Source organism: Taudactylus pleione, unplaced genomic scaffold, assembly GCF_031769625.1.
Source record: "Taudactylus pleione unplaced genomic scaffold, aTauple2 ptg000314l, whole genome shotgun sequence".
In the NCBI taxonomy this organism is placed as follows: domain Eukaryota; kingdom Metazoa; phylum Chordata; class Amphibia; order Anura; family Myobatrachidae; genus Taudactylus; species Taudactylus pleione.
Window position 1 is genome coordinate 12243329 of NW_028284715.1, and position 25220 is coordinate 12268548.

The following is a 25220-nucleotide window of genomic DNA, read 5'->3' on the forward strand; positions in this document are numbered from 1 at the left end:
TCCCAGAAGACCCATTTTTCACACATAGATCTATCATTCCATCACGGTCAGGCTGCTATGGTAGTGTTAAAGCATAATAAACATCATATGAGGGAGCGAGAAGAACCTCTCGGCCTGCGTAGGGAACATGATGGAATGCAGGAGGCCCCGGTGTGAGAGCTGTCAGTAAGAAGACATCCCACTTTCAGTTCTCCACCGTACCCTGACCCCTCCACTAACCGTCTGCCCTTTTGCCCTGGTGTCATCCTATAGGGGGTTGCATAAAGAGGTGAACAGGAGCAGAGAGAGAGGGGGGGGGGAGGTTAAGAGAGACTTGCAAAGAAACCAAATAAAAGTAAACTGTAGAGTACAGAGGAGTGAATGCGGAGTCATCTATTCTGAGTTTCTACACATGGGAAGATCATTTCTATATTTTTTCAGACTACTGTACCATAAACCATTGGCAGAGTCATTCATTGCATAGTGTGTGAAACATGTTACATCAGAAATAGGTGCCTGCCAGAAATACTTTAAAATAAAAGATAAGAGTGCAGGGGACATGGATCTGTATTTCACAGGTGTATGGAAATGATCAAAAGTCAGATTACAGTTCCATAGGATACCGTACATGAACTGTGTTGCTGTCAATTCCCACTTCCACTGGAACAAAACCTGGTTTGTATGACACTGAAACCATAATCACACTTCGCGCTTGTCTAATCATTTATTCTTATTGCATGAAACGGGTTAAAAAAAAAAAAAAAACAATTCACACATTTATTCTTATTTAGCCTCTCAGGCAGGGGTGGGCAATACACGTCCCTCCAGCTGTTGTTGAACTACACATCCCAGCATGCCTTGTGACAGTTTTAGCATGGTCAAATAGCAAAGAAAACGGTGGCAAAGCATGCTGGGAAGTGTAGTTCTTCAACAGCTAGGGGGCTGCTTATTGCCGACCCCTACGTGCCATGCTACGGTATCTAATCACCTGGTGGTAAATCCGGATCTGTGGGGGCGGCTTGCTGAATTTTCCGTGGTTTAGTCGGAGACTTGGCGCTCTCCGTGTTGCTCCGGCTAGTGGAACTGGAACCACAGCTCTCGTGATCATCCTGTGAAATAACAAGAAATAAAGTCCTCAATATTTAAAGCGACATTAGGGGCAAATAAAACAATATCCTATGAGTCAGGTGAAAAGCTTCACTATTGTCAGTACTAGCTCGCTATTATAAGCCTTATAAAGTGAAGGGGGGGGGTTTCCCCACTTACGCAGAACATTTGAAAAGGTTTATTACAATCCTTAGGAGTAGGATCAGTAACACTACAGAAGCCATTTGGTCGCTGATAACCATCAGACTCCACAAATGGTTTATAAGCGTGAAAATAAACTGCACAGCAATGCAGGCAATACATTTTATTTTCTGTAATTCACCAACCATCGTCCATTAAAATCCAATGACAGTAGTAAGGGTGAGGTGGAGGGTCTTAAAATGGTTATACATAAGGTCACATTAAATGGATTTTTAATGCATTTCAAAATATACCACCACCCAACAAACAGATTAAACCTTGAACATGCACAATTGTAGGAAGAATTTAGATCCCCCTATTCAAACCTAGATCACAGTTCCATGGTGCTTATGTTTCTCTGTTTTGGAACTTTGTTGTCATCTATAAACATTAAATGGCTTCTGACAAAAAATTACCCCTAGTGTTTGTGTGTGTGTCCATGTGATAGGAAGCGGTATGATATGCCGGCGGCTGAATAGCCGCCGACTGAAATCCCAAGACTGGAAGCCTGCATGGTGCAGAATCCCGACACCGGTAGTTAAGTACCCTAACATTCCCTCCCCAACCCTTCCTGGGTGCTGCCTAACCCTAACCTCCCCAGGGGGTGCTTAACCCTAACCCCCCCCTTTCCCACACCCTAAACCTAACCCTCCCGGGTGGTGGCTAGCACTAACCTACCCCCAGTGGTGCCTAAACCAAACCCCCCTTCCCCTAGCCTAACCCTAACCCTCCCTGGGGGGTGCCTAAGCCTAATCTTTTTTCCCCGGGGGTGTCTAAACCTAACCCCCTCTTCCAAGGGGACAGAGCAGTTACTTTACTTACCTGTCCGGACGATCGGGATTCCAGTGGTACGAGATGCCGACGTCGGTATCCTGTTCTCCTTCGGGATATTGACGTCAGCATATTGCCGGGCGGCGGGATTCTGTCATCCCATCTGCTGGCAATATGACTGCATCCCGGTAGGGAATACAGGGGGCAATTCAATTCAGCGTAATGTTGAATAGCCCAGGGAAGGTGCTCCCAGAACTTTTCAATTGACCCTGCACGGTTATGGCCGACTAGAGGATTTCTGCCAAGGCCTGTGTGGAGTTTGTATATTCTCCTATGATTACGTTGGTTTCCTTCGGATGCTTTGGATACCTCGTAGATAATTAAATTAGGTCTGTCAAATAAATGAACCCTGGTGAGTACAGATGTGTCCTCACTTGCTGGTTGTCTACATGCCATACGGCACCAGACGCATAGTAGTAGCGTACCGTATTTTTCTTTCGATTTTGAGTCTTCATCGCGCTGCAGACGCAGTGAAAAGCAGCATGCAGTGTAGCAGAGCTGCGGCTTTAGTGGTACAGAAACTTATTTTACATACGTACAAAGTCGCTGATGAAGCACAACGGTAGTTAGCGTGAGAAACAGCCGCGGACGCTCGCACCAGAGACCTATTTACAAAGGCTCAGACTCCGTTTCAAGCAGATGTACAAATGTCACACACCAAACTGACCAGCGTGAGATAGCAATGTAGTTTTACCGCTTCTGGGTGTTTTAATCATGCGAATAAGAGGCCCATTTTGAGCAAAAAAAAAAAAAAATTCTTGCAGCGGCCGAATCATACAGGACCTTGCACGCCGAGACGGACTATTTGACGCAACAGTGACAAATGACACATCTATATATGTATCCATGTGCTAGGGAAAATAGATTGTGAGCTTCAAAGGGATAGGGACTGATGTAAGTACAGATGTGTCCACATACATCTAGCTTCCTTGCATGTTAAACAGCCCTTCTAATCGCACCATGCTGTGGCGTGACTTGGTGGCACAGAGCGTCTTTTTGTGCAGTGATGTCCATAGATAGCACAATCAGCTTCTGCGGATTAAAATAATATGCAGCATGCTGATGTTCTCTGTGCGTCTGCGGGTGTATCTGCATGCCAAACGCTACGTTACAGTGTTACAGCTGCTGACACCATAACGTAGCATTTCACACGCAGATACACCCGCTGATGAGCTCGCTATTCGCATCACTGTGTGAATAAGATGCATTTGAAGGTAAAAAAGTTGCACAAAAGATGCTCGGCGCTACACGGAGCTCCCGCGCTATGTGTGGCGCACGTATGTGGACACATCTGTAACTGAAACATTCTCTGTGAAGTGTTGGGTGATGTGTGCACGCTATATGATGTACATAATGTACAAGCAGCTGTAAAACAAACACACATTTGGCGATGGTGGTAGAGGGACCATGCTCCCAAATTCTAGTCTGGTTAGAGTGAGACAAGGATCAGCTAATTATAAACCCACAAATAATCTTGCAATTCAGAAGCCATTTAAAACACTTTAGAGAGCTAAAATCCCATTAAAGACCAGTTCCTGCAGTGAACATTTTACATGAGATCGCAGCATACTTGACGGCCTAAAACAAATGCTCAAAAGAGGAGGGGGGGGGGGGGGGAGCCAATTAAAGGTCATGAGGTTAAAGTAAATAGTGAAAAAGAGAACAAGTTCGAGCTAACCAAATAAAAAGATAGAAACTCAATCCAGTTCTATCAGGACGCTCTCACAATTTGTCCCCATCTATCCTTCTCCTGGAGCTAATTAAAGGTGCTCTACAGAGCAAGACGCCCCGTGGAGACTGGGAAAAAGATGTCACCTAAAGGGGATAAACAGAGCAGAGGTCACTATTCTGCTTCCAAACCAATTTACATGTCTCCCAAAGCAGGTCTGAGATGTAGGTGGTGGGTACAGCTTGTGCCAGGTATAAATGCAGAATCTATTACCAGTAGAAATAAGAGCTTATGGTTGTGGTAGGGTCCGTTTATCGTGTTAAATCCTTATTTAATGAATTACTGTTTTTTTTTTTATGTGGGTTTGCAGAAATTTAGTGTTAAGTAAGCAAAATAAAGCAGCTTCACAGCAGCCCCTCGCTGGTATTGAACCACATTAATACATAGTGAAAATGCCCCCAGAAATGTTTGGGTTTCACTTAATTTGTAACCATTCTATACTCGAAGCGTTCTTAAGTGTTAATAATAATGTAATCATACAATGTACCGTAAAGACGTGGTTTAATATTAGTAAACATACAACAATCTATACGTGTCTTTGCTTACATACCAAATATTTAAGTGCATGTCTAGACCAGTTATTGTACACATTTCCAAAATGTGGGTCTAATTCAGAGGTGTAAACAAATCCGATGTTTTACGTACATCACCGATGGTGCGGGATCTGCGGATGCACACGTACCGCACTGCACACGTACAGATCTCATTCTTTAAGATCGCTTGCAGTGCCCTGGACACCGCAGCCCGACTGACAGGCTGCGCACGTTTAGGGGCAGAGCGGAGGCGTTGATGGGCAACGCTGCAAAAAAAAAAAAAAGTGCTGAAGCCAGAGGCTGCAGCGTCCTTGAGGGTTACTCAGATGGCCGATGTTTACGCAGTTGACCCGATGCTGCATCTTCAAACGCAGCAGCAGATCAGAGAAGCTGGCAGGAGGTGTATATTTACACAAGACGCGTCCTACGTCATTAGCACATTATCACAAAGCCACTTTGTGTGATTAGCGTACATGCCTGAATCAGGCCCTGTATCAGCAAATACAGTAATGGGCTACTGGGCCCCATATCTCAGTGATAGAGGTCAAATACACTGTTCTACATCTCATAGAAAGGACTCAAACTTCATGTCGAACCAGACTGTTCAAATCTACATGTCACGATTCGGGCTGTCAGGCCGCCAGGATCGCGACTCTTACCTTGCCGGGTGCTCTGGCACAGTCCCTCCGGCGGTGGAGCGGGGTCCTGGAGAGCGGCGCTGGGCACAGGGGGTCCCCACAGACTAAGGGGGCTCATCTGGAGGGAGGTGTGAGCAGGAGCAACTGACAGCACTATCGGGCTGGAGACTACTGGGTGCGGCCATGTTGGATTTGGTCAGGTGTCTGGTGGGAGCCAATCAGGTCACAGCTGTCCTGGGAGTGTTTTGCAGCCAATCCTGCACTACCTGAGGGTACTAAAGGGCTGTCAAGAGGTCCTTTGGTTGCCAGTGCAACGTTTATCACAGCATTAGCTGTGAGCTAGTTCCTGTGCTCCCTTGCTCCGTATTTACTGCAGTTCCAGAGTGTCTCAGTGTTACCTCCTCTTAGCTCTGTACCTCGCGTGCTCTGTCTACCAGCTTGCCACCTGTACCCGCGACCCGCTGCGGACCGACCGACCCCGGTTGCTGAGTATAGACCGCATCCCTTCAGCGGCACCTCGCCCTCCGTGTACCCACTCACCTCATGAGTCATACTCCGTTAAGACCAGCTGCCTTTCAATATCAACAAACAAGCCTCCATTCCGGGTCCGAGCCTACGCCATACCATGGACACTACAGCAGCTTAAACTTAAGCCGGCTACACCTCAGAACGACGCGTAGCTGGACGATCCGACAAGCGTGGGGAACCTGCATCAGAACGATGTGTAGCTGGCCGATCCGACAAGCGTGGGGAACCTGCATCAGAACGATGTGTAGCCGGCCGATCCGTCGTTCATCGGGAACCTGCATCGGCAAGTGCATACACACTTGCACGATGCAGGGGGCAACAGTGCAATGTAGGATCTTACATGATCTCTTCTGGTTGGCCGTGCAGCACTCTCAACCAGATATTGAATGCAATCGCGGGAGCGCACAAATTGGGCATGCACACTTAAGGATATGCACAATTTGTATCCAAATTGCCCGGAAACAAAAAATCAGGTCGGCATCCTTTAAGTGTGTACCTACCTTTAGATGCACGTTCCCAACAAATGGCCCCAGGAGGGAGCTCCCGAAACTATTCAATTCAATGCGATATTTGGTCGGGCTAAAGGTTTTCTTCGTGCACCCTCCAGGGATACGAGGAGAAATCTGACAAAAGTGCCGGCCGTTCGACTGCTTTCCGGCTTAGCGCAGTGCTAAACGGAATCGCAGCCGGCACTTTAGTTGTGAGAACTGTCATTCTCGAACTAAACACCCAGGTTAAGCCGCGGGAACCGGCATTCTCCAACTTAACAGCGTGCTGAATTAAATAGCTCGGAGAGCTTGCTCCCTGGGGCTACTCAACATGGCATTCAATGCGGCCAATGTGTACTAAAGTCCACTAACGGAGAGGCTTGGTACAGAGACCCAGAGAAAACCTGTAGTAGCCTATATAATAGTTTATCACCTTTCTCCCTATAGGACTAAAAGTACTTTACATTCATACAGAGGGTGAGGCAACCTTCTTGGGCACACTCAGTTACTTTTCTATGTAATCAGTCACATAACTCCCTCCTCCACTGGAGCTTACAGTATAAATTCCATATCAACAACACAGATACTGCAGGAGGAAATAGGAGCACCCGGTGGAAACATGTACACACACATTATGCACCGACAAAGTTCTGCATGGAATCAAACCCATGGCCCAGTGCTGTGAGACAACAACGCTTACCACTGTGCCACAATGCTATCCACACGTGCAGTGTTATTGTCGATTTAAATGCATCTTTTTGTCACTGCTTTTAGAGCAAATCCTGCCTCGCCGCAACGGTAGGAGATTTACCATCTCCTGGATTTTTAGGAAGTCTACCTCAGTTGGCCCCATCTCGTACTCAGGATTTTCTCATTCAACCACTTGGATTCCTGGAGATTGGGGACCACATTTCTCAGAACCATTGCACCATTGGCTAAGCCGAGAGGCCATCATATCCACTAGATGGCTATTAATCCTATGATTGGAGGATTGGGCCAGTGTCTGTCTACACATTGCGAAGGCTTATTAGCACACAGTCTCCAGCATGGAACCAAAGAACAGTACACTAGCAGACTATTTGGGTCTCCATTACAATGAGTCCTCCAGAATAGAGTAACTCTAATGCATTCTGCACTGTACAAGGGTCACTACACTGTTTTCTGTAGGGGTCACCAAGAAACACACTCTATTCTAGAGCACTATCTAGACAGTTCTTTGCATATTCTGCAGGTCACTAAGGGGTCTATGTACTAAGCAGTGATAAGTGACAGAGTGAAAAGTGCCAGCCAATCAGCTTCCAACTGTAATTTTTCAAACATAGCCTGTGAGATGACAGTTGGGAGCGGATTGGCTGGCACTTATCACTGCTTAGTACATAGACCCCTAAAACACTTATCAAACTAGAATGCATTCTGTAATTGAAATCTCAGTCTGACGTTCCCTTTATTTAGAGGGAAATTGGTCTTAAGTGTGAACACTAGTCAGGTAAACTATGCCCAAAAACGTGTGTGAACACAGCCATCCTTTTGCTGTAGCACACTTATTGTGCCACAAAGGTACCCCTGAACTACCTTTGCCCCACATGACATCGCCGTAGTAGTCGTTTTGTGGGAAAAAATGTATATAGAAATTCCAGAATATTAACTCACTGGGAACCAGTTACTGAAGCATTTCCTGACCAGTATTTCTGAAGCGTGACCCACCTCAGAGCAGGGTCTCATGGATTTTGTAGCAGACTGCATATGGCCATATCCCCATGTACATTGGCCCAACTCTGTACATTTCCACCTACAATGTGTCAAGAGGTCAGATGCTACTATATTTATTCACATAGTCACATTTCACATCTTATTGACCTGACTGTTGAACAGCGACGACGGAGCTTGTAGCTCTACAAGCGCAGAGGCCATATATTTCTGCTATTGCACAATGGCTACCTTGTGCCATCTGTACGAGCTAATTAGTAAGGGTATTAAGGGAGAGAGCGTACACAGTGTAATCAAAGTAATAGGGATTATATTATGCCTCGTAAAAGTACAGTGTAATATAGAAGAGGATCTAGGCACAATTACCAGACACAAAATAAACATTGCTAATGGTAAATCCTATCCGCAAGGCATTTGCAAAATAATCTTAATAAAAACATGTAAAATCTGTGAAAACACACACATTCACATGTGTTAAGGCAAAGGAACACAGTGATAAGCAGCACACACACTGAAAGTCTGCCCATATATCATTAGAGGAGAATCTTGGCTCCATTTCTTCTCACATGGTATTAATCACACACACCTTTACCCATAGCTGGAATAACTGAGGTAAAACATTCAGCCAGCTTCTTCCCTCAAATAGTAGCCTTAATAAACTTATAGATAAATTGTCTTGCAGGCGAACTGCTATAATAAAACCAATACATTTACTAGATTTATATATTTATTACATAAATAATGAAAGGTGTCAAAATTGTGGAAGTTTTAATATTATCGAACGGACTGAACGGAAAAAAATGGAATCTTCTCACAAAATGGCTGCCTCCATTGTGAATGTGACAGGTAACCTTTAAAAGAGGAATTTTAGCATTCCATGGTGCACAATAGCTATGGTGGATGAATATTGCTTATCTTTATATAGTGAATGGTTTCATGCAGCTCTATACAGTGTCCTGGTAATCTTTCCCTATCTGAATGTAAGCCCGGCCCAGTGAACAAACAGCAACATGATCACGTGTGACCCAATGATAATCCTACTGAAACCATTTTTCATGCATGCTATTCAGCCACAATATGACCATTATAGGCCTAAGTGTGTGGTAATTTTCCACCCGGACAAACGCACACTCAGCAATGCCGGAAGTGATTCAGTCCAAGCACCAAATGGCTGGATCTCATCCAAATTTAAAAACCGCAACGTGCAAAAAATAACACTTTTGTTATACTTGCGGCAACAACAGTTTCACTTATCCAGGTCAAGCTAGGGATATAAAATGTGTACCTGCAGAACTGGTTTATTTGTAGTGAATTTGTCATGCTCTTATAGTAACTGAAAGACTGGCCCCAACTAAACTAGAGTTCTCTTTGAAGTTAAACAAGTCAATGATCATTTAACTTGTCATATAAAATTTAACAGGATAGATACAGTACATAAAATTTGTCAAGTACTATAAAGCTATGCGGTTCTCTTTTTTTAATTTTTGTTGCCACATCTAGGTTTCCAATAGTCTTTCATATGATGTGGCCATGCTATGTTGCATCCTGCTGGGGACAGCCATGAAATGAGGTACCCTCAGAGAAACTGTTCACATTTAGGCAGGACCCAACAATTATACACCGTAGAAGCAGCTATTTTGTGTGCCAAACACAATAATAAGTTCATGTTGTATTCTAGAATAGTGGAAAAAGCGAAATATGTTAAAATTTGAAATTATTCTACTTCTTCAATTCAAAAATCTTTATAGGATGTAAAAAATTTTAGGATTTTGGTACTTATCAGTTAAATCCCTTTCTCCGATACACTGGAGTATAGACGGGTGGATGAGTGGAGCTGGCACTTTAAATCTTTTAGTGTGAGTGACTCCTCCCCCTCTATCCCCCAGAAGCCCCAGTTAGAGAATTGGAGCCCGAGGAGACAAAAACAGAAGGAGTTGATAGAAACCGAGGAGAAGGAATCACTGAAACGGTGGCGTAAACCTGGAGGAAACAACTGTAACCAAATGCAGAATACATACATGATGTGCAAAAGAACACCACGGCAGGTAAAACAGTGCTGGGAGGGCGTCCAGTGTCCCCTGTGGAATCGGAGAAAGGGATTTAACTGCTTAGTACCAAAATCCTATTTTCTAGTTCATCCACCAGGGGACACTGGAGATCATGACACTGGGGACGTCCTAAAGTTTTCCTCCCGGGCGGGAGAGCTCTAAGGGACCTGCAAAACTCGGCGGCCAAAATTTGATTCAGAAGCCACAAAGGTATCAAACCTATAAAAACGAACAAAGGTATGAACCGTGGACCAAGCGGACGCACGGCATAACTGAGAAGCTGAGGCGCCATGACGAGCAGCCCAAGATGCACCCACCGAACGAGTGGAATGTGCAGAGATCGAAGCCGGAGGTGGTCAAACATTGGCTACATATGCCTGATGAATGACCAGACAAATCCATCTGGCTAAAGTATGCTTGGAGGCAGGCCAACCGCATTTAGCAGCAACATAAAGAACAAACAAACTAACGTAATGCAGATGTATGGGCCACGTAAATCCAAAGGGACCGTACAACATCCAAGCTGACAGAAGACTGGGAGTCATCTGAACACACCGGGACCACAACAGGTCGATTATTGTGGAAGGCGGAAAGCACTTTTGGAAGGAAGTATGGTCTTGTACGGAGCTCCGCACAATCGTCATGAAAAATTAAATAAGGAGGCCGACAAGAGAGGGCTCCTAACTCGGACTCAACTGGTCGATGCCAAAGCCAAAAAGAGAGCAGTCTTCCAGGTACGCATGCTCCAAAAGGCTCAGAACAAGAAGACTGGAGGAACGTCAGAACCAGATTCAGTCCCCACGGAGCTGTAGGTGGGACAATAGGAGGTTGTATCTGAAGGGCTCCCTGGAGGGAAGTCTGAACCTGAGGGAACAAAGCAAGGCGGTGCTGAAAAAATATTGAGAGTGCTGATACCTGAACCATAAGAGAACCCAGAGGTAGGCCTGCATCCAAACCCCTCTGAAGGAAGAGAAGACGTGACAAACGGATGATGGTGGTATAAAACCCCCGCTCCTCACACCAAGCCACATTAGCCAGCCAGATGTGATGATAATTGGCTGCAGTAACCGGCTTACGAGCCCTGAGCAAGGTCGGGATTATGGAGTCTAGAACTCCGCTCCATCTTAGGACCGCGGTTTCAACAGCCACGCCGTTAAACACAGCTGCTGTAAGTCTGGGTAAACGAATGGACCTTGTTGCAGAAGGTCTACTCAAAGAGCAAGTGGCCAAGGATCCTCAATGAGGAGAAGTCTAAGATCTGAGAACCAGGCTCGGCGTGGCCAATACGGAGCTACAAGAATGACTGTACCCTCCTCTCGCTTGATCCGTTTGAGAACCCTTGGAAGAAAGGGAAAAGGAGGGAAAAGATACAAGAGATTGTAGTTGTAGTTCCAAGGAACCGTCAGCACGCTACCGCCTCTGCGCTCTGATCCCAAGTCCTGGAGCAGAACTGAGGTACCTGATGATTGTGTCTGGAGGCCATGAGATCTAATTCTGATGAAAAACGTCCGGATGCAGGGCCCATTCTCCGGGATGAAGGTCCTGACGACAGAGAGACGACTGAGATATTCAGCTTCCCACTCCTGAAATAAAGACTGTCGAGATTGCAATTACGTGAGTCTCTGCCCACCGGAGAATGCAACCTAACTCGTGCATGGCCATGCAGCTGCGTGTCCCCCCCTTGTTGGTTTATGTATGATGTATGCGACAGCTGTGGCACTGTCTGACTGGATGCAAACTGGCTGACTTTCTAAAAGGGAGGCCGCTTCCAGAAGAGCGTTGAAGATTGCTCGGAGTTCCAGAACATTGATCGGTAGTGTCGACTCCTGAAGAGACCTTGAAATTGGTTGTCCAAAACAACTGCTACCCAACCTCAGAGACTGGCATCCGTCGTCAGAACTATCCAATCACCACAGAAGAGAGTCCACCAAAGAAGGGAGAGACGAGCCTGCAGAGACAACCGGACCAGGCGTTGCATATGAAGATGTGACCCGGACCATTGATCTAGCAGATTTAACTGGAAGGGGCGAGAATGTAACCTTCCGAACTGGAGAGCCCTGAACACTGCCACCATCTTCCCTAGGAGATGGATGCATAAGTGAATGGAAACTTGTTTTGGCTCGAGGACCAGAAGCACAAGCTGGCGAATTGCCTGAGCCTTGTCCAACGGGAGGAATACTCGCTAAGAGGTCATGCCCAAGACCATCCCCAGGAAGAGTAGTTGAGCAGGGTTCAGATTGGACTTCTGAAAATGTACAATCCAGCCATGATGTATTAGAACTTGGTGTCTCAGATCAACATGGTTCAATAGAATCTGAGCCGATGAAGCCTTAATGAGATCGTCCAAATACGGAACAGTGGCGACACCCAGCGAGAGTAGGTGAGCGATTATAGACATGACTTTTGTAAAAATCCGGGGTGCTGACCAGAGATCGAACAGCAGAGCCCAAAACTGAAAATGGTCCTCTTTGATGGCAAATAGGAGAAAAGCCTGATGAGGATTCCAAATTGAAATGTGGAGATAAGGGTCCTTGATGTGCAAGGACACTAAGAACTCCCATTGTTCCAGACCTGCAATCGCCGAGTGAAGAGACTCCATCTTGAACCGGTAAAACTCCAAATAAAGATTTAACAATTTCAGATTCAAAATATGTCTGTCAGAGCCATCTGATTTCGGAACAACAAAAAGATTTGAGTAGAAACCTTTACCTCTCTGATGATCCAAAACCGGGATCAAAACTTCGGAATCCACCAAAAGCTGGATTGCCTGTAGAAGGACCATCTGTTTTTGCTCGGAGGCATGGAGACCCATGGTGAAAAATCGATATGGAGGTAATGCTGCAAATTTTATCTTGTAGCCTAGAGACACCAAATTGTGAATCCATACTGAAGAACTGGTGTGAATCCAAGCCTCTTTGAATTACAGAAGACGTGCCCCCTACCTTGGAGTCCCCAAGGTGGAGCTGGAGCCCGTCATGCAGTTGGTTTTTCTGCTTGCTTGGCGTCCTGATGGCGGGCAGCAACAGGTTGGCATCCTCTGCCCCAGGTTGCCACGGGGGCTGCTCGTGGATGTCCTTGAAAAGCCTGGGGGGCCCAAAAGGAAAGAAAGGAGCGACCCGGCTGGGAATTCTGGCCCAAAAACGATATCCCCTGAGAACGGAAGTCCCTCCATGGCCCATTTAGATTCCACATCTGTCTGCCAGGATCTGAGCCATAAGGCCATGCGAGCTGCAACAGCTGAAGCCGCAATCCTGGAACCGATGTGACCGATGTCCCGGGAAGCTGCTCCTAGTTAAACTGCAGACTCGCGAATGTGTATTGGCTAGGATGATAAGATCCAATCTAGGTACTCCGGATTCCAGGCCACTGACCAACTACTCTGACCATTTCTCTACAGCCTTATTGACCCAAGAGCCAACCAAAGCTGGTCTGAGCAACACACCTGCTGTAGAATAAATAGATTTCAAGGTGGTTTCCAACTTACGGTCAGAACTATCCTTGAGAGCGGATGCTCAGGGAACAGGTAGGGTGGTCTTTTGGAGATCCTTGAGACCGACGGATCTACAGGAGGCAGCGTTTCCCATTATCTGTAATAGACTTGGGAAAAGGGTATATGGTCAAAAATTGCTCAGGCACCTGAAAATTTTAACTGGATGCTGCCAAGACGCAGACAATTGACCTTTCAATACATGGCGAACCGCCCAAATAAGGGCTTCCACCCTGTGGGCACCAGAGTCAGAAGTCTGTTGGTGAACTTCGCCACTGTCAGAAAAAATTTCAAACTCACCCTCTTCCTCTTCTTGTGAAAGTGGCTCCGTGTCAGAGTCGTCCGACTGGAGGACAACTGGAAAAAGCCTCTTTTTGGATGTTCGAGTACTGACCCTAGGGGACTAAGTAGAAGAGCCTAAAACTTGTGCTAAACCCTCTACTGAACGGGCCAGATCCCTTGCCCAAGTCGTTTCAGTGTCCATGGGGCATGAACTAGGTTGCTTCCTAGCAGCTTCCCTTTCCCTGCAGGAAGCGACTAATTCAGAGGAGAGATCTGACATGGCACCAGCGAATGTAGAAAACCAAGGTGGCGTAGAAATATCTGAGGAAGGCCCCGACACAAGTGACAGAGTTTTTCCATCTGAACACTGAGACAGCTTAGCGTTACAATTGGTACAAACAAACATCTTCTGAGATGCCTTTCCCTGTCATGGTGTCTGTCTATAATACAGACACGAAAAAAAATCACTCCACACAGATAGAATAAACTGGAGCCAATAAGAAACAGAGGGAGAGGAGTCACCAATCCCTCCCAATGCAATTCCCCTTAACAACCAGCGGTCCTACAACACCCCAGTGCACTCACGACCCTTTAGGATAAGGTGCAGAGGGGACTTCAGCTGAGCAGGGGACTTCAAAACAGGCAGAGAGGAGCCGCCTGCATTGTACAGCAGCGCTTGCTAAAATGGCACTGAAGAGGGGAACATGGACTGGACTAATCTCAACTGACAGAAGGGAGACCAATAAGGGAGCTTCCCTGCAGCCAATCAGAGAGAGCCTGTGCACGCTGCAGAGTCCCGGGTGACAGCGTGATATCTCCGCCCCTCTCTCTCTTCCCCGCCGGGCAATAAAATATGAGACTGGAGAACAAGAAAAAAAAAAAAAAAGTAAGAGTTATGGTATAACATACCTTTGTTAACTCTTTTTCGAGGTCCATAGGGTCCACAGAAATTATCTTGGGGTATGCGGTTGGAGTAATCTAGGCACCAGACAGTTAACTAGCTTTAGCTCCCAGGATGCAAACTAGCTTTAGCTCCCAGGATGCACTGGGTCCTCCTCCATATATACCCCGCCCCTGGCTACAGGCAGTAAGGTGATTTCTGTGGACCCTATGGACCCGGAAGAAGAAAACAGCGCTACTGAGCGCTTCTAATACTGAGCACAGCAGCGGTGCCCAATTGCCACAGGGATAACAGGCACGGGGGGGGGGAGGGACCGCAGCAATCTCATTCACCCACTAATCAGGGGAAGAGACCATACTCACCGCTGTCAGCAATTAGGTGTGCGGTGGGCATGAAGAGTCACGGACACAACTAGCTGTAGCGTGTCCTTCCATGAGCCATTGCCATGGTGCCAGGGACCCGGACACCAACTCTCAGCGGCAAAGGGTCCCACCTGATGTCTCCATGTAGCAGGCTGACAGATGCAGCCTTCTGCCAGCCTGTCCTCGATTGTTTGTGAAAATAAATGAAAATAAATAAAAGTAAAATAAATGTGGGCTGAGCTCAGCACCCTCAGGCACAATTTGAAAACTGGGGCTTCTGGGGGATAGAGGGGGGAGGAGTCACTCATACTTATAAATTTAAAGAGCCAGCTCCACTCATCTACCCATCTATACCCCAGTGCAGTGGTTCTCAAATTTTTTTGAATCACGGCGCCCTACAGTATCAGCATTGTTTTCACGGCACCCCTAAGCCAAACGTTTGTTATTGAGAAATTCAGAGTTTTTTTTTTTAAAGTAGTATAGTGAAGTAAATCGTGCCTACCTGTCATCCTTAGGTTCAGTTATGTGGTGGTGGACAGGTTTGCGCTTCTGCTTGTACACATATTTACATTATATTTGACCATAAATAATTTGATTTGGTGCAGGACCACCAACCAGAGGCACCCCAGCAAGTGTCCCGAGGCACCCCAGGGTGCCACGGCGCAGTTTGGGAACCACTGCCCCAGTGTCATGATCTCCAGTGTCCCCTGGTGGATGAAGGAGAAATTCCCTTTTATTTTAATGAAAAGAAAAGGGAAAAAAAAAAAGGGAGAGCGAGCATGCAGGAGGGAGGGAGAGCGCGCAGAGAAAAGAGCGCTAGAGAGAACCAAGTAAAAATTTCCACTCCTATCTTTTATTGAACATTTCAGCTTTTTTAAACATGTACACTTTGCCATCCGACAAAATTGCTCATGTTATAGTTGGCTACGAGCAAGGATTACTACTGCATTGGAGAATACATATATGAAATGTAAATATTTGGTTGAAACAAATGTCACAAATTAATTAAGTGACTACCACTGTGGGCACACCTCTGGGGACTGTTCAACTCTATCAACTTCTACATACAACCAAGAGGGGGAGGGGAATTGCATGAAAGAAAAAAAAAAAAAAAAAAAAAGCTTCTGTGCGTAATCGAGGCATTAAAACTACACGATTAATTTTTCAAACTTTGCGCTTGTCTCTAAAGCCCAGAGGTAAAACATGTTCATTAAAGAGACGTGAAAAACGTTCCAACCGAACTGCCAAAACCAGCATAATTATAAAAATATTTAACACTGGGACCAACTGAAATCACACACTGAATATAGATCACGATGATGTCATTAAAACACTGCCAGGCCAAAATGCACTAAAACTACTGCGCTCTCATAAATCTGGCTCACACCAGATGACAATAAACATGTGAAAATGAAAAAGGAGCACCAATTATATTTTAGACATTTCACGAAATATATTTATCATAAATGTATTCAGAAGGGCCCTGAGAATGGATGTCAGCCTGGAGCGCTCCGTTACGTCTCACCTAAAATTCTTATTTCCCCTGCGATTGATCCAAATTGGTACACATCCTAAAACACTTGCCATGGTTTGAGCAAGCACTCAGGAAGTCTTAATCATGAAGGCTAAACTGCTAATTAAGGAATAAAATCACTTGAATGGATAGTTATGCCGGGCTAATCGTCTTCCCCTGTAATATTAGGCCTTAGAGTTGAGAAATGAAAATAAATTTGTGGGTAGTTTTGACACTATGGTATACAGACAACGTGGAAGCTGGGCTAGCCGCTCACTGTCATTCTCTGCAATTGTATATTTAAACAATCTGACCAGGAAATAGAACATTAAAGGCAAATCCCAAAAGACAGGATGACTTAATAACTAGACACATTTATCAACCATACTTATGTATAGACCTTTGTTGCAATTAGTATATGCAGCCTGCCCTTGTTTTATTACATATATATATAACTGCGCACCATTTAATCAAGCACACAGATTTCATAGTCTATTCAAGCGATGTTGGAATGTGAGCCCCCCCCATGCCTTGTGCACTGATTCACATTGCCTCTGTAATGCACTGTGAACGCATATTAAAAGATCTCACTGAAAGAACAATACCTTCATTTGTCTTTAAATCTGTTCAATCTTCTGCAATTTGCAAATAAATAACCGCACTATGAAAAGTAGCAGGAATATTACACCATACAAATTAAAAAAAAAAGTCATGCGTAAAAATTAGGGGTGAGCGGATTCGGTTCTACTCGGTCCCGTTCGGATTTAAAAACCGAATCTTATTGGGTATCAGCTGTCACGAGTTTTGGATAGCCAATAAGATTCGGTTTTTAAAACCGAACGGAACAGAGTAGAACCGAATCCGCTCAATCCTAGTAAAAATGCAGCATTCCCTTAATCATGGAGGGGAGTATTCCTAGTTACATAAAGGTCTTACCTCTACACCCGTGGTTCTCTACTCAGGACCTCTAGCAGGTAACATCCAAATCACCCAAAGCAGCAGGTGCCACATTTTAAAGAACCACAGGTGACCTGTAAAACATGGGGTCCTGATGACCTAGTTTGAGAACCACTGCCTGCCAATGTATGGGGACATGGATTAAGAGGAGAACCAGAGCTGGTAAAGTGGAAGTTACCCATCTAGTCTACGTATGTCTTGCCACCACCTCACCCAACCCCGTATCCTGCTAAATTCATTCCTCACCCTTCCCCTATTTTAACTGCATTGTTCCTCCCCTGGTAGCACAGAAAAACCTGTTATATCAGACCACCTGGGCCACAATGCAGGGGTATCATAATGCAGGACACCACATTGTCTTGACCAAAGGTTCAAGGGAATGTGTTTAATGAGAATTTTACAACCTGAGTACATAAAGCATAAACAGGGAATGTTACGGGAACGTATTATTAATTGCTTTGCAAATGGATGAAACATGCATTGGTTATAGAACGGCCTGGTCTAGATCTAGAGCATAAAACATTGGGGCCATATATGAAAGATGGTGAATAACCCCAATAGAGAAAGACTACTTGCCTCAGACACCACCACCTGGTACTTCTTCGGAAACTGGTGAGCTACATGTTGCCTAGTGAATTAAGAGCAATGAGATCACAACAAGCACCTGTATTAGTAAACTGGAGCTGCTGCTGAGTGAACATGCTAGGACTTGTAGTTCCACAACCGAACTACTGTAGCTGTAAATTATATCCAAATAAAATCTCCCTGCATGGGGACCATTAAGCTTAGCAAACCTGAAGCACACTGCATCCGTACTCAGCAAGGGCTGTGTGCTCAGATGGCAGGTTATAGACCTGCAGGATGTTGTGTTTAGATTGTGTCATTTCCAAAGAGGTCTAAAATAATATGCAGCACATTAAGCACCAGCGTCTCCAGAGAGAGTGTCTGGCATTAGAAGGTCACATATTTTCTTACAGAGAGTTATAGATTTAAAAATAAGTACCAAAACATGGACATAAATATTCTTTTTTTAGTTAAGAGAAAACGTAATTTGCTTCTACCAGATATATGTAGAACAGGTTTAATACTAGGTTTTACATTTGTAATGTACTACAGGTACAGATAGCATCAGATTTATTCAGAATGCTTAGATTTTCCATATAAATGGGTTTACTTCTGTTCTTTGGAGAACCAGGGTTAAGATATACTTAATTACATTTCAAAATGACCCTTTTTCTTTTCCCCACGCTGGCCCTGCCATTCCCATCCTCAACTAAGCATTTAGCAGTGATTACAGAAGTAACACAAGGCTGTACGTATAACATTATTGCAGTAATATTATTACAGTAGTTTTCCCGTGCAGGGAAATTGGTTAGTAATTGAATAGCTCCAGACGTTAAACCCCAAGGCTAGCTGAATCTCCCTCTGTATGTCTTAAGGTGCGTACACATGGTACAATTAAAATGGACGATATGAACGATATCGATTGTATCGTTCATATCATGCATTTTTCAGTGCCCTATGACCTGCGATGCACGGGCACGTATGGACGATATCGTCCAGCCCATGCGTGCAGGCCAACTTGGTCGATATCGACTAGGTTATTATAGGGACCCGTGATCGTTGATCACTATAGTCATTATTGAGTTGGTGGTGTCCTGGATGATCGATGTCGATCGTCCAGCACACCCGGGAGATTGTACAACGATATTGTTATCGATCGTCCAGTGTGTGCGCACCATTACATCATCAAGCTGCAGCAATTTTGTAAGGAGACACTTGGTAAGACAATCGCAATACATAAACTTGTTTATCCTAGTAAAGGAAAAGATCATGTTTACCAAATATGAGGGAGATTTCAATCTATACAAGGGAAAAGACTGGAAACATTCTACAAATCATATTTGTCTACTAGCTGTTCCCCGTGACTTCGTCTGAATTGAAGCTGCTTAAACCAAAACAATGAAATGATCACACTAAAAATGGGAGATAGTAATTTTCGCAGTGAGTCGTATACATGCGTCACGTAGGGCCCTGATCGCCGGAAGGCCACGCCTTCACCCACTACTCGCTCCGCGGCCCTGGGCACAATTACGTTTTTTATTTACTACTTCAACCCCTTGAGTATTGTCACGATGACGTATAGCTTGTCCTATTCCCCGATATATGTACAAAATAGAATAGTGAAGAGGTTTTGGCAAAATTGGTTCAGTAGTTTTTGAGTTAGCCTGGAACAAAAAGTGTTTGTTTCATGAAACTCGCATACATTGCATGAATGCTCGCACTAAAGAAATGTGAGATTCAATTAGAAATGTCAATTCGTGGTACTGGTGGCGAGGTTCTACGACTTTTCTACAAAAAGGCACCTGGGAGACTTTTATATAAAAAAAAAATAAAAAAATAAAATGGATCACTATACTCATACTGTTGGTTGATTTAATTTAGATCTTATGCCATATGTATATTATGTGTTTTATGTTTTCCTGAGTTATGTTGTCTGTACTTAACTGTGATTCAATTATTAAATTGAAAAAAAAAAAAAAAAAAGTGACCTGGGAGAAGTGGGTGAAGCACCCTGGACCCAAAAAATGTGAAATGAGATAGAAGGACCTTATAGAAGGTTGTCAGTGGCCATAAGGAAAGTACTGGAGGTTCCTAAAAGGCATCATAGGGCTGAATTTTACACATTTTATGAATGATTGAAAAATGATAGTCAGCAAGTGGTTTTCAGCTAATTAAATTCTTTCCAACATTTTGTGGCACAGAAAACTGTCTGTATAGTAAATTTCACTTTTTATACAAGTAGTAAAAAATTGGAATAGCATTTTTTATTCTATGCTATATAAAGTGCTGAGTGCTCTTGGCGAAAACACTGCAGATAATAATAATAATATTATTGTTATTATTATTATTATTATTATTAAAACATGAAAAACTAAAAGGCCACTACACCCGGAAAGATTCTGCGCACGATCCGATGCACTGGAACAATAAAACAGCAATATTGTTCCGTTTGAATGTACAATATCGTGTATTGCGCGCTCCCATGGGGTCGTCCGGCATATCGGACCAAGACCATTTTGGGCTGAGTTGGTCTAAAACGGTAATATACAAGACAAATAGCACATTTTGGGGGGTATTCAATATGGGAGAGAAAAGTCCGTGCTGGAATTTTCACTCCACATCGCAGGTTTTCCGGTGATAAAGTATCGGGTGCGTGCCCGCTTCATCCCCGTATTCAATTAGAAATCAACGAAAACGGGACCAGGCGGAAAGGTATCGCCAAAAAACGGTAATTTTCGGGAAATATTCCAGGGACCCCCTTAAAGGTGTCTAGACATGGAGGATCACTATGGGTACCTCCAATTTTACCTGCTGAAGGAAGTCTGGTTTCTAATAGCCGCGGCAGGTGCATATTTGCGGCTATGAAGAAGGGGTTAAGAATAGCACTTACATTTTTTGGGGGGTAAAATATATTATTCCCATCAAATTGGGGTACATGAAAATGGGGGTAAGCATATTTTTAAGTCCCGCAATGAAGAAAACACCTGCCACATACTTGGGGACCCCTCTGAATTTAATTTGACTATTTTAGAAGAGTGTTTCCTAATTTTTATTTTTTTTTTATCCCCAAAATTAAAGTTACATTTTTGGGGTGCCCCGATTTATTTATTTTTTTTACACAGTTTATTTTTAAATGACAATCCCAGAGGTACAGGCTATTTCTTTTAAGCCTGCACCCCTAAACCCCAATTCTGCACTTTTTTTCGCCACCTATTTCAGTGGTGAAAAGTTATCCCCGTTTTTTTCAAAGACTTTTCGAACCAATGACAAGTCTTTAAAATTAAATACGGTGATAATTGAAATAGGCGAAAATGACGTAATCGGTGATAAATTATCGCCGATTCCGACATTTCGCTACAGATTGAATATGGCTCTTAGCCTGCCACTGCCAATAAGAACTAAATAAAATACCTGAGATCTCATGTTCTGCCAAGGTACGGAAACTTTCACAAGGTATATTAGTAAATGTTTAAAACGCTCTTTCATAAAAGGCAATTGGTATTTTACATTTAGTGACCTATTGATTATAATGTTCATTCTAGCACCCTGCACCTGTCACAACCTGTGCAGTTCCTCTTTGCTGCCTGGGGTGTCTGGCTCTCTGCTCTGGTGCTTCTATCACACTCTGGTCTGTACCTCAGCAGTTTGTTGCATCAACTGAGTGTGCGAGAAGCACAAGGGCAGAGTGTGACACCCTTGGCAGGAAAGAGGAACTGCACGGGTTGTGACAGGTGCAGGGTGCTACAATGAACATTAAATTGAACGGCTTAAAAATCAGTACAATGAGACTTCCTTTACAATACAATATTCCGTGAGGTATGCCAGTATCCAGGGTACCCGTGCATAGTGCTTTAGTCGCATTCGTTATGCAAATTCAGTGCAAGCCTAGCAGGTCAGGCGCATTGTGTAGCTAACCTGCACAGTCCGCGGCGTACTAAACTGGGTTATTTGGAGCGATTAGAGGATTGGATACATGTGGACACATCTGTACATTTAAGTGAGCTTATACCCATCAGGATGTTTAAAAAAAAAAAAAAAAATTCCTCAAAGCATACAAAAAAAAAAAAAAAAAAAACCTACAATGAAAACCAAAAAATATACTGTAGGTTAAAAAACAAAACGCGTAATAACCCATATGTCTTTCAGTATCTCAAAAAAACTGAAAAGGCGGCAAACACTGGCCACAGTTACAGAAACCAGAGACTTTTACTATAGCCTTTTATGAAAAAGATGCCAACTTCTCCCCTCGTAAATGACCAGCTCTCATCGCAAAAAAATTAAATAAAAAGTAAATGTTAGACCATGTTTACTTATCAAACACCCAGCGTTAAATTTGGAATACATGCATTCCTGTAATCTGCTGTCATGGGTTTGGTAATGAGCAAAACACCATATTCATCTGCACCTGCAAACACAACAAGGACTGTAGGAGTAATAACCACAGGAAACATGGGGGGAGATTACGTACTAAACCACACTGAAAATTTACAAAGTAAAAATACATAAATAAAAAACAAAGCCAGGCCTTTGGGCCCAAATACTCAGGTGTTATTGGGGCCTCCCCCAAAGCCTGCAGTAGGATACAGATGTAAGGAGTAGCGCTCCTTGACGGCGTTTTGGCATGGTTTGATTTAAACTAATGAGAATGAAGAATAAGCTGTGACTCTTGAACAGATTTTATGGCCAGATGTGAAAGATTGAGAAGCAAAAAAGAGAGATGGGGGGGGAGGTGGGCGGTGCGGGAGAAAAATCTTTTCCTCCTGTCTTTTGCCACAACTTATCGACCTTTCTATTTCCCATCGCTCCCAGCTGAACACTAAATAGGAGAAAGGCGTTCTGGAGCTACCTAAAGAGCGCAGGAAACATAACCAAGCCATAGCTTTGTTAGGTGCATTCGCTTTTATTGGACCGATCGCTAAAAATTCTTTGTGGATGTTGTGAGACGCGAGTTTTTGAGACCAATGACGTCCAGCTTAAAGCTCATATTTAACAGCTACGCCGGATTTTACATGTTGTTTTAACACAGGGGAGTGTAATTGAGTGTGAGAAGCTCAAAGTCCCACCAAGAAGCCTAAAGAGGTGGAATTTGTTTTGTACGGTCCAAATGAAAAGTCTAAAAATATGGTGGTAATTATTTTGCAGAGTTAATAGAGACATCAATGGAGAAATAATAATAACAAAATATAAAAAAAAATAGCTGGAACAAGTCAAATCTGTGTTCGGAGAACAAAAAAGCTCATCTGCATGTTCGGGTCCAATAACCTTAAATCCTTAAATTACCCAGAGATTGGCAAAAAGCTAAGAAATAAAGTATATAACTGATGCGCTGTGTGTGTATAATAAATATTACATACAGCCTGAAGGTTATTTTACACAATATTTTGAATAATTTTGTGCATCAAAAAAAGTTTGTGAATATACATGAAATTCATTTATATCTTATACACACAGCCTAAAGGTTATTTTATACTAGACTTTTAATAATTTTGTGCCTTAAACAAAGTTTGAGTACATTGAACCATCAGAAAGCTAAGGTTTCAATAACTCAGCCATGCTAAAAATATTCCGTATTTCAAAATATTTGGATATGGGAGACTCAACATATATACATACATACATATATATATATATATATATATATATATATATATATATATAAAAAAATAATTAGTGCGCTTAATTCAGAGTTTGGAACAATACCAATGTCCAAGGAATGAGTCCCACAAGTGATTGCACAAACAGTGTCTTGTAACCAATTCCTCACATATGAAAGTGGGATTGTGAAGCAGAGATCCTGTATATGAAATGGATCGGCGTCTTCCCCAATATAAGAACCCCCGAATACAGCCGGGAACAACACTAGAAAGAAAACATAGAAAGGGGGCGCCACATCGTGCTTAAAAGTATAACAATATTTTATTGCAATCTTTAAAAATGACAATGCTCCTACCAGAACAAGCGGTCAGAGCCACCGCTAGCGTAAACAGCACAATAATAAGCAGAGGCAGTCACCCGGTCTGTAACCTGGACGTCTCCAAGGACTTCTCTGGGAACTGGTTCCTCTGCACAATCCAAAACGCCAAGCCACGCCACTACATTGTTCGTCATAAGACTTCTGATTAAGTCACTACATGTTTACACACATATATACACACACATACAATACACCCTATATATATGTCCGGAACGTACGTGTGTGTGTTTGTGTGCATTTATAAAATTATGTGGTATATTGAGAAACATACCGATAACATGATTGGACACACTAGAAGACATGACCATGTATTACTTCCCACAGACTACTCACACCTTTCACCTGATCTACTACCCACTGTTATCAAAACCCTATCACAAAGCCACAGCTGTATCACTCCACAAGTGTAAACAATAACATCTCTCATAGAGACACTACTCACAGAAAAGGAGCACGTCACTACATCACTGGCAGTAATAGACATTTCTGACAGAAAAATTAAACAAAAAAGTAAATTTATTGATAAAGTCTTATGTAGATTTGTAGACAACACCCCTCACTCGAGGATGGCAGCCAGTCGTCAGAACCAGCTGTACTCCTGGAGAGTGAAATCTGTGAAAGTGGAAAATTGGTGCCTACTATGTGTAGTATTTTATATAATAAAAGGTGCAACATGTCAAAGAATAACACACAAAATAAGTGATGGGCTCATACCAGAGCTGAAATTCAGAAGGCTGCTCTATGTGACCTTGTAGTAATCCGCAGCCGTTGGTATTGAGCAGTGGAATCATCTCCATTAAATCCATATAGAAGAAAAAAATACTAATAGTGCAATAACTTCTAAAAAGTTTTGTAGCACAAAAATAATAGGGGATTAAAAAGGTGTATATAATATTGTAGAGACCCCAATAAAGTACCTCCATATACAGCCATGGCCAAAAGTTTTGAGAATGACACAAGTATTGCTTTTCACAAAGTTTGCGGCTTCAGTGTTTTAGACCTTTTTGTCATATGTTACTATAGTACACTGAAGTAAAATTACAAGCATTTCATAAATGTCAAAGGCTTTTATTGACAATTACATTAAGTTTATGAAAAGAGTCAATATTTGCAGTGTTGACCCCTTCTTTTTCAAGACCTCTGCAATCCGCCCTGGCATGCGGTCAATCAAATTCTGGGCCACATACCGACTGATGGCCGCCCATTCTTGCCTAATCAATGCTTGGAGTTTGTCAGAATTTGTGGGTTGTTGTTTGTCCACCCATATCTTGAGGATTGACCACAAGTTCTCAATGGGATTAAGGTCTGGGGAGTTTCCTGGCCATGGACCCAAAATGTCCATGTTTTGTTCCCCGAGCATCCTGAGACCATCCATGTGTGGGATTGCTTCTCAGCCAAGGGAGTGGGATCAC

At 43.5% G+C, this 25220-nt stretch overlaps 1 protein-coding gene across 6 annotated transcripts in view; it reads right to left on the reverse strand.

Moving 5' to 3' along the window:
* The window catches only part of VPS13B (vacuolar protein sorting 13 homolog B), a 1086122-nt gene that overhangs the window by 1002831 nt on the left and 58071 nt on the right, over positions 1-25220 (reverse strand). For all 6 annotated transcript variants that reach the window (XR_015869381.1, XM_088442693.1, XM_088442694.1 and 3 more), the window contains exon 4: positions 968-1088. Coding sequence is in view for 5 of the 6 variants with exons in the window: in XM_088442693.1 (XP_088298819.1) it covers positions 968-1088 (121 nt within the window). In the remaining variant the exon portion in view is untranslated. The remainder of the gene's footprint in view (positions 1-967; positions 1089-25220) is intronic.